Genomic DNA, 14,852 nt, shown 5'->3' on the forward strand with positions numbered 1-14,852 from the left:
TATAGCGATATATATCGACCGATATATATAATATATCCAATATAAATTGTTGACTTTGTCCAATATTGTTGACTTTGACCGATATATTTACTATATTTCCAATATAATCAATGATATTTTCGATATATCAACATATAAAACAAAATTTTGACTGATCAACAAAAAAAGAGATATATCGGATATTTTCGATATATCTGATATATATTGGTTTTTGGGTACACTAAAATTTTCACCAAATTCGATATTTTGGGCCTTGCACAATGGTAGGCTCGTACTAGGTTTCTTGTGGGTTTAATATCCTTGACAAATATAATCAAAAGTGCTAATCATTGTAGAAAAAGGGAAGTTTGGAGACTTGTTAAATAAGTTTCAGACCAAGCTAGCATCATGGAAATCGTCTCTTCTATCTAAAGGTGGGCGATTAACTTTAATAAATTCTGTTTTGTCTGCTTTGCCCACACATATTATGTCTTGTATAAAACTTCCAGTGTCAGTGATTGATCAAATAGATGCCCATCGAAGAGCTTTTCTGTGGGGCCATGAAGTAGGGGAACGAAAAATGCACTATTTCTTTTGGGATTTAGCATGCTCACCTATGTTATCTGGAGGGTTGGGTGTTAAAGATCTTCAAATCCAAAATCTTGCTCTTTTGGCGAAGAAAGTGTGGAACCTGATAAACCCATCTTCTTTATGGGCCATACAAATGAAGCAAAAGTATTTTCGGCGTGACCGTTTTTATGAGTTCTGTTTGTTCTCGGTCTTCATCAAAAACTTGGAAGAATATGCACTACCTGAAGTCCTTTCTATTGTTTGGTATTAGATGGAAAGTGGGATATGGTTTTTCTATCAGAGCTTGGCAAGATGCTTGGATTCCAGATACTCCACTATCTTTACATCTCATAGACCAACCTAGCGGTTGTGTTCTAAACAGGGTTTCTGATTTTGTGGACCCTGTAACAAGACAATGGAACCAACAGTTGATAACCCAATGGTGGCCACCAGACTATGCTGTACGTATTCTGTCTCTCCCTCTTCCAAAGGGCAACCAAAATGATTCAATTTTTTGGGCTCCAAGCAAATATGGTAAATATACTGTGAAGAGTGCTTATAATGCATGTCTCACTTGGATTGATCCAGCACTAACTATGCCACAAGTTCCTTTCAAGAGGGTTTGGAAGCTGAACCTCCCATATAAGACGCGGTTTTTTATTTGGCAAGGCATTCATATGGTTATTCCTACTGCCGATCTATTGCTTTCTCGCGGTTATCAGGTTAATAACACTTGCTCTCTTTGTGACTATGAAATGGAGTCACAGATGCATCTGTTCATTTCATGCCCTTTTGCTCGTGCTCTATGGTTTGGTGCAAACATTTCACAAGAAATTTATAAGTATGAGAGTGAAAATTTCAAGGAGCGGCTAATAGAAATTATTGACGGCATGTCCAAGTTGAATGATGATTATTTTTTAACTCTCTTTGGAGCTGTAATATGGCAAATTTGGCTCGCAAGAAATGACGCAAGATTCATGGACATCACTCCTCAACCTGTTAGTCATTTATATAAGGCGATTCACACTGCAAGTGCCATGACTCGTTATAAACATGAAGGTAAAGAAGTGAAGCGCTCCATTATCACCATTCACTGGTCTTTCCCTCCGGACTCGGGTTTAAATTGAATCTGATGATGGTTCTTCGTTAGGCAACCCAGAGCCGCTGGGTCTTTGGTTGCATTCTTCGAGATAGCCTAGGTGGTTTTATCTTTGGTATTGCTGCTCCTATTTCGTATGCTACTTCCATCTTTGCTGAGTTCTATGCTTTAAGGTTGGGTGTTCTTGCTTTTAGTGAGTTACAAATGGAGAATATTGTTATTGAAGTCGATTCAAAATATTTACATGAATTGCTCACCAAAAGATGTGATCAGGAGGTTCCCCATTCAATTAAGATTCTCTATGATGACATTTGTGAGGGCTTGAGTAAGATTCGCAATAAAAGAATTGAATGGAATTATCGTGAAGCAAACAAGACTGCTGATTGTTTGGCGAATTATGCTTCCAATTTGGTGAATCATTTGAATTGGAGTACTGCACAGGATCATCTCATCACTCAACCGGCTGAATTTGCCAATGTTTTACCTCCTGAATCTTTGTATTGGTGGAAGATACCTCCACCTTTCCTAGGTCATGTATTAAATTTGGATGTACAAGGTCATGGTACTGACCGATTAGTACCATCTTATCAGTAATATATATATATATATATATATATCTTTACCAAAAAAAACAAAAAACAAAATGGTATAGAATTCTAGATTCGATCGTTTTGGGCATCACAAGAAAAAAGAAGAAGAGGGACAGATGGCACTTTCGTAGCATCTGTTTATCCAAAGCTGCTTGCCTACATCAAAATTCTCGGAGTATAAATTACCCACACGTCCACATCCTCATTCCACTTTCTTTCTAACACAAACCGACAAAACCATAGATTGTTTCAATGTTTTTTGGATTCTGGTCGTAGTTCTTCTGCATCACATTTAAACCCCAAGTTTTCAAAACCAAGAAACGAGACTTCATTCTCTTTAAAAAGTAAATAAAAAAAAAAACCATTTATTTACTGTGAAAGTAGGTTACCATTGTTGTTACATAAAGAGTACTTCTTTTCAAGTTTTGAGACATGTCTTACTTTGAAGTGTTAAAGAAACTCAAACGTTTAAAACCTGTTGAACAACCTTCTTTAGGCATTCTTGGGTTCTTTCTTGTTACAATGTTGTTGTTTCTCTTCTTCTTTTTTTACTTGGGGTATAATGTTGTTGATAGAGGGTTTCATTTTAATGGGCAGTCACAATCACAGAGAGTTGTGTGGTTGGGAGATGACGATGGAAAAGTGGGGTTTCTTGAAAATGGAGGTGAAGGGTGTGATTTATTTCAAGGGAAATGGGTTTGGAATGAAACATATCCTTTGTATAATGAAAGAGATTGTTTGTTTTTGGATGAAGGTTTTAGGTGTTCTGAGAATGGTAGGCCTGATAGTTTCTATACTAAGTGGCGTTGGCAACCCAAAGATTGCAACTTGCCCAGGTACACAATCTTCACTCCTTTTTTTTTTTTATAAGTTTGAATCTGTTAATTTTTTGGTCTTATGTTTGAATGTTGAAGAACAAGTTGTCACTGCTTACATATTAAATTTGCCTATTCTTGGTTACCCAAGAGTATTGTTAATTGTCTTTGTGGGTATATATGGGCGTTTTGTAGTTTCTTATGGTATGTTTTTAGTCCTCTATGTTTTAATATACATGGTGGTAACAAATCACTTCATTTTTGTGGTCTGTTCATCGGCGTTTGATTAAAAAACATACTTCACTCATCTTACTTAGCTTTAAGCAAAAAAAAGCTCTGCCTCTAGTCCTTAATGCTGAGAAAGAGGTTATCCATCAAGTCGTTCTGTTTTTGTTTAAATTCTAGTCTGTAAATCGTTCTGCACATTGCGCTGTGTTTAGTTAAGCTTCAAGCTGTCCCCAAAAGCACCCAAAATGACAGTGGTGCTAGCTTAGTTCTTCAAGTCCCGTCTTGCTGGAATTTATTCCTTGAAGGCCTAGTGTGTAAAGGCACATCACCCTGATCCTTTATGTGGTTTTTATTTTTCAAACTAAAGGCGACATGAAATTCAAATCACATTATCAGCCATAACCTCTGATAATTATAAATTGACATTGTTTACTGTTCTCCATTTAAAGAGTTGCTGAAGTTAGTTATAAAAACATTAGAACATCAATCTCTAGTTTCAATGTACTAAATCAGATCCGAATTTGTGAAATGGCTCTCTAGCATGTAGTATTGTTATCCTCTCACAGGCTGCCTCTACTTGACCCCTCTACAGCAAACCTAAGCAACAGTGTCAAACATAGCTGGTCTTACTAATTATAATCCTAACACATTTTCTATTTCTTAACATTGTACTGATTGCTTCAACACTATATTGGTAATTTTTTTTAGACTTATTACATGTGTGTAGTTGTGTACTTTAGAAGCCCTATCAAGCAAAAAGGCACCAAACCAATTGCAGATTACGTGCTGCATGATTTTGGATATGTTATTTTCATAGTTTCTGCATTTCTTTTTTATAAACTATTTCATCTCAGAGCATTTCTGGGTGGAGGCATCAAGTGTCAATTTGCCTCCACCATTCAGAATTTCGGCAAAAACCATCTCTAGGTGGAGGCAAACATGGAGGCATCAAGTGTCTAGCCACATCTGTGAGGCAAATTTGCTATTTTGGATGTGGATGCGGCGCAGCACTCCCACTGTCGCACGATTGTGGGAGTGTCGCGTGAGGTTTTTTTTGGGGGCAACTCTCGCCACTTTTAAACAAAGTTTTAATAATTTAAAAAACTAATTAGGGACCCACTTTTAACAAAAAAGATATTTAAAATAAAATGGGTCCCACGATTAACTAGATTTGCTTCTACCACCTAGAGTTGGTCATTGTTTGCGGATGCTTGCATCAAATTTAGCCTCAAACATGACTCTTGATGCCTCCACCACCTAGAGATGTTCTTAGGTTTCTTTTCTTTTATTATTCTAAAAATACTGGGACTGATGATGAATTTTTGTGTGGTTAGGTTGGGGAATCTGTGACCTCCTTTCCCTTTGATGGTTTTTTTTCTTACCTTCATTCTGTTGATGATTACTGAGCCAATAACATGTGAATAAGGATTTGTTTGATTGGTGAATTTCTCTTGAGCGCACTCCAACTGTTTTAAAATCTGACTATTGTTTGAGTTCCACTTTTACCAGAAGTGAATCAGAAACTGACTTCGGGTTTCGTTCTTTGTGTTTCTCTTGCTTCTTTGAAAGATTTGATGCGGAGATGATGCTGGAGAAGCTGCGGAACCGACGAGTAGTTTTTGTGGGAGATTCAATTGGTAGAAACCAATGGGAGTCCCTCCTCTGCATGCTGTCATCAGCAATCTCTGACAAGGATTCGATTTACGAAGTGAACGGAAACCCAATCACTAAGCACACAGGGTACTTGTCTTTTAAGTTCAGGGACTTTAATTGCACTGTCGAATACTACAGGGCTCCATTTCTAGTTCTGCAGAGCCGAGCACCTAGGGGATCTGCAGAAGAAGTGAAATTAACTGTGAAATTGGATCAAATGGATTGGAGCTCTGCACTGTGGAGAGATGCAGATGTGCTGGTCTTCAACACTGGGCACTGGTGGAACTATGAGAAGACTATAAAAGGGTAAGGTAACCAATCAATATGCCTTAACTAAAAAGGTGCTGTCATTGCCATCTATAGCAAATACAGCACTTTGTGGCATTTCCAATAAATTGGTCTCATGTTTGCCTTGGATCAATGTTATCAAGTAAAGACATTATGATTGCCCCCATCATCAGTGTCTTAAGTATCTGAAATTACTGAAGGATCACAAATAATTAAAGTTGGTTAGGAATATCATTTTCAGTAGGAATTCTACTTTACAAACTACAAGAATGGAGGCTGATATCTGGAACACTCATTGAGCCGCAAAATAAGGAAAGATACGGAACACTCATCCTTCATGTGATATGTTTTCTTTTGTAGAGGGTTCAGAAATATTTTTTCATTGTTAAACCGCCATATAGGGAAAGGAAGTGTATAGGGTTTGTAGATGTATCATGTTTCAGATTGCTGACCTGTCTTTCAAGGTTAGCATGCCAATTAACTTAGATTATGAGGGTTCAATTTTTTTTATTGATCTGCTGTCATATGAGCTGGTGTTGGAGCAGACAGTTTGGATGCTATAAAGTTGTATATCAGTGGATTATCATTACATTTGGGTTTGGATTGCCATAGAAAACAAAGCCAGCTATATGACTAACATTTTCCAGAGGGTCTTTAAATTTGGGACCAACAGAATTCTGGTGCAGTGAACAGATACTAGATTATTTGCACTTGTAGCCATGGTTTAAGGTCAGTAGTGGAAAAGTAGTTTCAGCCATTTCATTCACTTGAGGGATGGAGGGATTTTTTATATATTTAGTTTTATTTCTTTTGGAGGTGGTTGAGCTAGTTCCCTTGCCTAAGAGTACTTTTGATTATTCTTTTTATGAATGTTAAAATATCTGTTTAATATTTTATCATACCAGTAGGGGATAGTCTGCTTTTCCCATTTTTTTTTTTTTTCTTTTAATTTTCTTTTGTTAAATATATACGCTGCCCTGTACTTTTTGTTCTACCATATTTTAACACTAGATGTCACAGAACTTGCGCTTCAAAATCATTGGACGTCCAGAATATTTCCTTATTCATGTATTAAGGAAATCGGTTCATTGATACTAAGGATTTGCTTAATAAGACGTTGTACAGCATGATATGCTCCTAGAAGCACCTTTTTTTATTATATTTTATTTTACTATACTTTTTCGGTCGAGTATCCCGAGATCATACGTCTCAAATTATTGTAATAGTCAGTGGGTGAGAGTTCAGATTGGGCTCATACTCGGAGAAGTTGATATTGATACTCATGTCCATTGACCTTGTCAGTTTACCCACGTATGCACGTAAATGGTGTTGCCCTGGTACATCTTATAACACTTTAAAGAGCGCATCCTTTTGAACCCCAACACATACTTTATGGAGTTGTTTTTCACTCTGCACTGGTGATAGATTATCATTTAGTTAGATTGTTTTCATTTTTATATTCTTAGTCCGGTGTTTTAAGGAATATGAAGAGGAGTATATCCGTGTCCTACTAGAGGGTAAGTTTACCACCTCTGGCCTCTCCATGCACACCGCTTCAAGTACCCATTATTGCCTAGGAAGAATAACTAGAGATATTAAGAAGTGATGGCACTATCAATTTTCTCTTTCTTTTTTATCTCTATGTCAAAACGGACTTTCAAAGCTAGGCTGCGCTGTCTGATCTGTTAGGCCAAATTACAAAATCGGATAGTAATGAACATCTTCTATAGAACATAGAAAACATAGAAAGTTCTTATTTTGCATTTCGGAAACAAAGTTCTTGAGATTATAAAGTAATATTTGTGGCCATGATTTACCTTTTTTGTCCTTACTCAATTTTGGTTTGTTTTCAAAGAAATATTGTAGAAACTACCAGTGGTTAATATTGCATGGCGTATATGATATATCTGGCTGCTTGGTTAATATTGACCAGGGGTTCTTATTTCCAAGAAGGGACCGAAGTGAAGATGGAAATGAGTGTAGAGAGAGCTTATCAGAGGTCAATTGAAACCTTGGGTGACTGGATCAGAAGGGAAGTAAATACAAGCAAGACCCAGGTCTTCTACCGTACATATTCTCCTGTTCATTTCAGGTCTGTTGTTAAATAGCTTATCTGTACAATCATATCCACCCTCTTCAGTGATTCTCATTCACATTTGGTTTTGCTGTCTCTTCGTTGCTTATTACCAAAACTCCATGTTTCAGAACGATCTAATAAGTCTCAATGATCTAATAATATGCACCAGAGGTGGCGATTGGAATACTGGAGGGACCTGTCACATGGAGACACTGCCAGAGTTAGAGTTAAAGTCGGTTCCATCGGGAACATGGACGCATCGCAAATTAGTTAGTGATTCACTATCAGAGCACTTAAGTAAGATACACATGACGGAAATGGATGTTTTGAATGTGACTGAGATGACAATGTGGAGGAAAGATGGCCATGCATCATTGTATTATCAGGGTCCTAAGATTGGCCCTGCGCCTCTTCACAGGCAGGATTGCAGCCACTGGTGCCTCCCTGGAGTCCCTGATGCATGGAATGAGCTCCTGTATGCACTCTTTCTCAAGCGGGAGGCTGCTCGCTCTCAAGACTCAATGACATCTTCTCAGGCCTAGATTATGAAGTTCTTAATCTGTACATCTAAATGGTATAGAGCCCACTAGTCAAGAAACTATCCCTCAGCTATCCGATTGAATTTTAATGACGTGATTGTCAGTTGAAGTATTCTTTGAATTGTCTGATAATGTGTCTACTGGGAGAAGGATTGGTTTATCTTCCTCCATGATCTACTACATTTTATGAAGAGTAATAAAATCCATTTTTCAAGAGATAGAAAGAGAAGGGAGGTGGGGTGGGGGCTAGGTATTAGCTGACAGAGGCTGATGTAAGTCCAATTTTTAGGGGCAGTTAGCTGTAGTTATTGGCAAAGTACAGACAAATGTATGCAAAATTGTATTGATTCAGTGACTGTATTACAAGGTTCATTTAATAGAAATCCTTTGTTTGCTCTTGTAATATTAACAGTATATTTCCAACTTTTGATAGTTGGTCTGAGTAGCATAGAAGAGGTTTACGGTTCTGTTGATCTTTTATATTTGAGTTTGTTAGGCTAAGCGGCTAAGCTATCCTTCACCTAAAATGAGATTTGCATGTAAAGACTGCATTGTCTAAACGAGGTCGCATAATCTTTTTGGATGCTTCTTTCAGTTCTATTTTCAATTTCTGTTGAAACTACGTTGTGAATCAGATTCTGCAATTCTGAAGAACTATTAGGTGAGGACTCAAGTAGCCACTAGCAACTGCGTAAGTCAGTGAAGTCTTGGAAATGCAGCCGTCTTTATTTGAAGAGTATAGCAGGGTATGTCCTCGTCGTTTATGGTATTTGTAAATACAGAATGTATGTTAAAGTCATGCAAATTATCTGAAAAAATGTACGTGCCATTTAAGTTTTCTGAGAAAGCACACAATGTGCGATAATGGCAGAAAAGTTGTTCCTGATATGCAGATGAGAAAAAAAAAGCAAGCGCTACTTGAAGAAACCTATCAACGCAAACAGAGGAATTTACCAAATAAAAAAACAAACACACACAAACACAAACACAAACACAAACACAAACACAAACAGAGGATTTTAGCTAAACTTCTGGTGTTGTATTGTGTTCTAAATTAGTTCTTTGTAAACTGTTCTTGTCCAATAAGATCCAGTGAGATAAAAAAATTCTGGCAAAGAGGTGATTGAACCCTTCATCGACAAGTCCATGGTACTTAAAGGGGAAGTTATATCTTAAAACCATACTTTCATCTTTTGCCATTCATGTTTTAACACTGCCCAATTCTGGGATCAAAACACAGTCAACTCTTCAGTAGAAAATCCAGAAACAAGGGCCATGAACTTTCGCACATATTTGTAATAATAATAATAATAATAATCTTTATTTGTATCTTATTTCCATTAATAATCTTATCAAGCCAAATCTGGCTATCATGATTATGTACACCACAAATTTAAATGCTTAGTGGTTAATGACAAGTAAAATTAGCAAGATCTCCCAGTTGCTCAACTTTCTTTGCCAACACTTCTACCTTGTCCACCATCTCCATTAACAAAAACACAAAGCTTGCAACTGCAATTCCATCATCTTTCCCTAGTGACCCTAGTTTGGAAGCAGAAATAGCTACACTTAGCTCTAGTTTTGTCTTCTGCAATTGTGCGACAATCAAAGCTCCTGGCTTAGATTCCTTCATATTCTCAATACTTTGTCCGAGCTCCCTCAGCGTACATGCAAGCAAGGACGCCATTGCTTCACATGGTTCCTTAACAGACAATTTCAAAGACTTCGACGAAGGCTGTATATCACAGTTGAAATTAAGTAAGCCAAGCATGAAGCATGTGGTTAAGTTTCTGACTGGAATAATATTAATGTACGCTAAAGCAAAAAATGATGCAAAGTTTTACTTGTCTAGGAGATTGGAGACAATCTCTTAATGAAAATGTCGAAGCAGCCAATTCTCTGAGCTGCTCTCCTATTTGAAGGTATTTATCCCAAGGATGGTAGAAGCCAAACTTCCCATGCCATGGTTCCCATCTTGCAAATTTTGCCTGAAAGCATGGAACACAAGTATTTACTTTGAGGTAAATCCTAGCTTGCTGTTTTGTAAATCAAGATAATACTGATGGAATCTTTTAAATACCAGAATCTCATCCTTGGACTTTGAGTCTAGCACTGATGTAAAGCCATCTAAACGGGCTGTGATTTGATTGTCCTTTTCATTGACTGATCCAAAGTATTCATCAAAGCATCCTACAAAGAATTTGTAAAAAAGTTACTTCAAGTGGCGCTTTATTTCCTCTGTAGAGATTTTTTTTTTGCTGTCACATAGGTCGATCAGTTCAACTCACCTTCAATAGAACAGGCTATTTTGTGAAATTTGGAGGCAATGGAGGAATGGAGTTCATCACTAGACCAGACAGGGAAGATGAGTAAGCTTGCGAAAATGCATATAGCAAAACCTATACCAATGGTCAGTAGGCGATCACGGGCTAAATCAAAGATCTTCTTGTCACGCAAACCAGAGACTATGACCAGGTTAAATGTGAGTATGAATATCATAGCTCCATAGTCAAAAAAATTCTTGAATGCTGGAATCAACCTAGAGTATGATGCTGCAGCACCTGAAACATGTAAACAATTATGGTGTAGATTAGTATAAGCTAAAACATTTGAATAAAACCATTCAAACCAGAAAACACTATCTTTTGTTGTACTCTCTTAAACTCACCAAAGATGAATACAAAAATGCCAACAGCAATGGCCTCACCACTACCACCAATTTGATCAGCTAAAGTTGCAGCTAAAACACCCAAGCCGCCTCCTAAAATAGTCCCAATGCCACGATTCAACCCTTTGCTTAGCGTAGCACCTGATATAGGCAGAGTAATATATAGCTAGTCAAGTATAACGACACAAGAAACAATATTCATACATACATAGTCATTACTTTTCCTCCAAGCAAGTTACCTGCTGAGAACTCAAAAACGACTACAACGGTCATAATAGCCCACATAGCATTTTCTCCAACTTGTTCGTAAAGAGAATCGACAAGATACAAAAGCGAAACGAGAACCAAAGCGGTGCCGACCTTTAAACTGTGAGTCAGTTGTCTAGTATCATACATTATTTTAGATGGAAGAAGAGAGAATATAGTTCTTTTGGTTATCTTGGGTGAAGGTTCATCTTCGTTGTGAATTGCTATCACAGTTGATGAGTTCATGCTGACATGCCCTGTAGTACAATGTTTTTCTACTTTGGTGAAGTTGGAAGTTTTTTTTTTCGTTAAGAAAGTTGAAAGAATTGAAACAAGCTAGGTACATATATATACAGCAATAAAGTGGGATAGATTTCAATTTTCAAGTGGGGAAATGTTACTGCTTGAGTTGAACTGAGTCTATGCTTTTACACAACACAGTACATGACAGTCTTGCTCAACATAAACTATAATGGAAGCACTATTTCCTTGTTCTTCCATATGCACAAAAATAGGTATACCGTACCTATATAGCTACATAGTTCAAGGTGAGAAGCTGAACCATCAAGTTTTAAATTTTGGAAGCATACAGGTAGACATCAGCAAGGACCAAAATATCACTGATATATCCGATATATCACTGATATATATTTTTTTATACACTGACATCGATATTTCCGATATATATATCCACCAAATATTGAATCCTTCTTTTCCGATATATATCGGAATTTCTGATATAAAACTTTATATATATGATATATATCGTTTGACTTTTTAACTATTTTTAAATATAAATCCGATATTTCCAATATATTTCCGATATTATATTTCCAATATTTCTGATATTTTAAATAGTTTGGACTGGTCACCCAATATATATCGATTTTTGGGTATACCGATATATTAACTGATATCGATATTTTGGTCCTTGGACATCAGAACAATATACAGATTATTCTATTTTTACTCTAATATATTACTACCATTCATATTAGTCTTGACCATTGGTAATTTACTATTAGACCACCTCTGTAGATTTGAATCATAATTTCCTGAAGGTCTTGTTAAGTAATGTAATGATGAAGTTGAATTTTTATAAGTGATTTTGGCAGGCTCAACCACGCACTAACTAGCAGCAAACTTGTGATGAAATTAGCTCGAGAGATACACAATTCGCTAGAATCTTTGCACGACTCTTTTTTTTAAGAAAAACCGCAGCTCCCTACAAAGTTGCATGCCCCCACAGTACATGAGGGAGCCAAAATGAGCTGTGTCACTTACAATCCAAGAGTGGCATTTGAACTTTGTCACTATATATTTACGTACTTTAATTATTGCTGAAGGTTTCATTTAATTGACATTGCTTCAAATTCCATCGACTCAAAGCATACGCGCGACTTATCTCCTGATCTATGGCATTTGCATGAAGGCTTTGTTGTCTGTGGGTGTTTGATGATGAATGTGTAAATATGGACTAAGGAGAGCCGTTCTATTATCAAACTTTACATGCACAACAGTATCCAATGTTCTGTTATAGGCCAAAGGCATAAGTTGAAATCTTCAATTGGGGCTCCACGTTGCTGGTCATCTCCAAAAATGAGTTACAGGTGTGAGATTTACGGCCATGGAAAGTGAGTATTTGTAAATGATAGAGAGAGGGAACTTTTTTTTTGCTAAAGGGTAATTTAATTTTAATTAAAGAGAGAGAGAGAGCTTTCTTTGAAACTTTCCCTTATTAATATGACAAATGTTGTAATCGCAGTATTTTACAAACTTTAGCGCACATGAGGAAGGAAAATATATATTATAATTCAAGAGATAGTGAGGAGTTAAGGTAACGATAGTGACATTTTTGTATTAAGTGACGTAAAGAAAAATACACCACCGGCTAATTGAGTGGGTAAGTGGGTTTGTGTGTTGGGCCACGAATTCTTGTCCATGAGACCATGAGTCCTAGAAAAATCCTTAGGGTTTAGTTCTTTTAGAACATCACGACTTAACAAAAAAAAAAAAAAAAACTCATTTCACACTTTCACTTGATCTTTCGGTGAACAATGATTATTTTGAGTTTTGATGTGGTTTTATTATTTTTAACTTTCTCTAGCTTTATTTCATTGCATTGTTCGCACAAGAAACTAACATGAGCTTAATCTAGTCACGTGTCGCTACAATATATATGCTGAGCTACAAGGCTTAAATTAAGCCTCCTGCAACTTGTTTTCGACAAGTTCACTAAGGGTCATTAATAATCCACAAAGCTTACTAGTTTTCTACTTCGCTATACTAATAGGACATAAATAGCTAGTGAGTTATACTATTATGGATCTTTTCTACCCGATTGAAATAGTAGCACGCGTCTTATTTCAAAATTGTGTAATCTAAAATGAATCTTTATCCAATGAAAAAAATATAAAGTAAACCTCCATAGATCGATCAATTAACTGATCACCTTCGACAGATAGAGACGCGTTTTTCTGGTTAGGCACATTTTGTCAAACTTTAATCTAGGAAACTTTACTGATAGATAATTTGAAATTAAATACCAATGTTAGCGAATGGATTATGAAAAAAGAAGAGTACTCAAAAAAGAAACAAAAAAGAGTGCCCTGGTGGGTTGTTGAATCATGAACTACACACAGAATCGACCAAAAGGGGCCCAATTAATATACATAATGGGCTATATGGCCCAATGATAAGGAAATAAAGGTCCGTGGCACGGAGAGTTTTCCGTACGTCCTTTTCCAAATATGGTTTCTTTCCGTACTTTCTTTCCGTCTCCTGGTTTCTTGGTCTTAATGATGAAGGTGTGTACTGTGTTCTGTGTAGCCATGCAACGAACTAAGGGTCCCATGCTGGTATAACGCGTTGCAACTTGCAAGCACACACTCTTGATGACTCAAAAAAAAATGTTGGTACACATTAGTGGATCGTGTTCAAAATCTCATTCTCAGTTTGCCCACAATCAGCTAGTAACTTACTTACAACTCACAATAGCACTTACTTGGTTTACAATTGCATTGAAGTCACTACAAGCCATATTGTTGTTTTCTGTTGAGTTACGAGCCTCTTATATGAACTCCACTATAAAAAGTAGATTTATAAGATGAATTAAGGGCTGATTTTTGGCAAAGATAGTCTTCTCATGATAGAGAATCTTTCTATTAAAAATCAGCCCAAACAAAACTGTTTAACCTTGTCAAAAGTTGTTTTGAAAATTAAAAAATCTGGACCGTTGGATAATTTTATAACATTGTAAGCAAATTTCGATACATCTAAACATCTTCAAATGTGTTGATTTTTTTCTAAGGATGATCTATATTGTGGGGAGAATATCTCCACTAAAAATCAGCTTCTAATTTATTATTTTTCATGGTAGAGTATTTTTAGAATTCGTATAAGTGGAGTTCATATAACGGGCTGGACTGAGGTATATTATCTCTTGGACTTGCAAAAAAAAAAGAGAAAAATCTCAGTATGTGTGATTGATATATGAGCAATGTAGTTTACTAGAAAGAAAAATATTTATCAAAAAAGAAAATGATACATATAAGCAGGTCGGGTGATGTTGCCAGATGTATGGGGAACCCACTGACATCAAAAAATTAGTGATTTCATTTAAAACAGGTTTGCCAATCAAAAAATAATAATAATATAATAAACTAAATAATACATATGAGCAATGTGATCGAAATATCGAATACTACCAAGTACCCACCAATCAGGGGCAGACCTAGGAGAGGGCTGGACTAGGCTTCAGCTCGGGGTCCTTTTGCTACAAAACAAAAAATATTATACTACCTAAACTACTTAAAGCCCAACTGCCCAAGGCAAAAAAGTCTGCCCACATACTTAGAGCATCTCTAGGTGGTAGTATCACCTCCAAATTTGCTTCCAAAACTCGGAATTTTGTGAAAAACCAACTCTAGGTGGAAACAAATCTGGTAGTATCACCTGTCTAGCCGCATCCCTGGATGCAAATTTTCAATTTTGGATGTGGATGCGGCGCTACAATGGTAATGTCGCGCTCCATTCCAAATGTCGCGCGGGTTTTTTTTTTTTTTTTTAACTTTTTCAATTTAGCACGACATTCGTGTGGA

The 14,852-nt window shown here is 36.6% G+C and overlaps 2 protein-coding genes across 3 annotated transcripts; one reads left to right on the plus strand and one right to left on the minus strand.

Moving 5' to 3' along the window:
- Positions 1-2,414: 2,414 nt before the first annotated feature.
- On the plus strand, positions 2,415-8,316 carry TBL11 (TRICHOME BIREFRINGENCE-LIKE 11). Of its 2 annotated transcripts, XM_086589956.1 has the most exons (5): positions 2,520-2,902; positions 2,993-3,074; positions 4,851-5,240; positions 7,156-7,314; positions 7,469-8,316. In XM_086589956.1, exons 1-5 carry the CDS (start codon positions 2,671-2,673, stop codon positions 7,839-7,841), a joined length of 1,236 nt encoding a protein of 411 aa, XP_086446082.1. In that variant the 5' UTR covers positions 2,520-2,670; the 3' UTR covers positions 7,842-8,316. The 2 variants fall into 2 exon arrangements, with proteins under 2 accessions (XP_086446081.1, XP_086446082.1); XM_086589955.1 differs by having other exon boundaries at positions 2,415-3,074.
- An 820-nt stretch (positions 8,317-9,136) lies between these two features.
- Positions 9,137-11,114, minus strand: LOC147517912 (aluminum-activated malate transporter 12-like). Its single transcript, XM_086594710.1, has 6 exons — positions 10,746-11,114; positions 10,507-10,647; positions 10,127-10,399; positions 9,919-10,028; positions 9,683-9,826; positions 9,137-9,573 (listed from the first exon to the last, which is right to left on the minus strand). Exons 1-6 carry the CDS (start codon positions 10,996-10,998, stop codon positions 9,247-9,249), a joined length of 1,248 nt encoding a protein of 415 aa, XP_086450836.1. The 5' UTR covers positions 10,999-11,114; the 3' UTR covers positions 9,137-9,246.
- Positions 11,115-14,852: the final 3,738 nt, after the last annotated feature.

The sequence above is a fragment of the Coptis chinensis genome, chromosome 2, assembly GCF_015680905.1.
Source record: "Coptis chinensis isolate HL-2020 chromosome 2, ASM1568090v1, whole genome shotgun sequence".
Lineage (NCBI taxonomy): Eukaryota > Viridiplantae > Streptophyta > Magnoliopsida > Ranunculales > Ranunculaceae > Coptis > Coptis chinensis.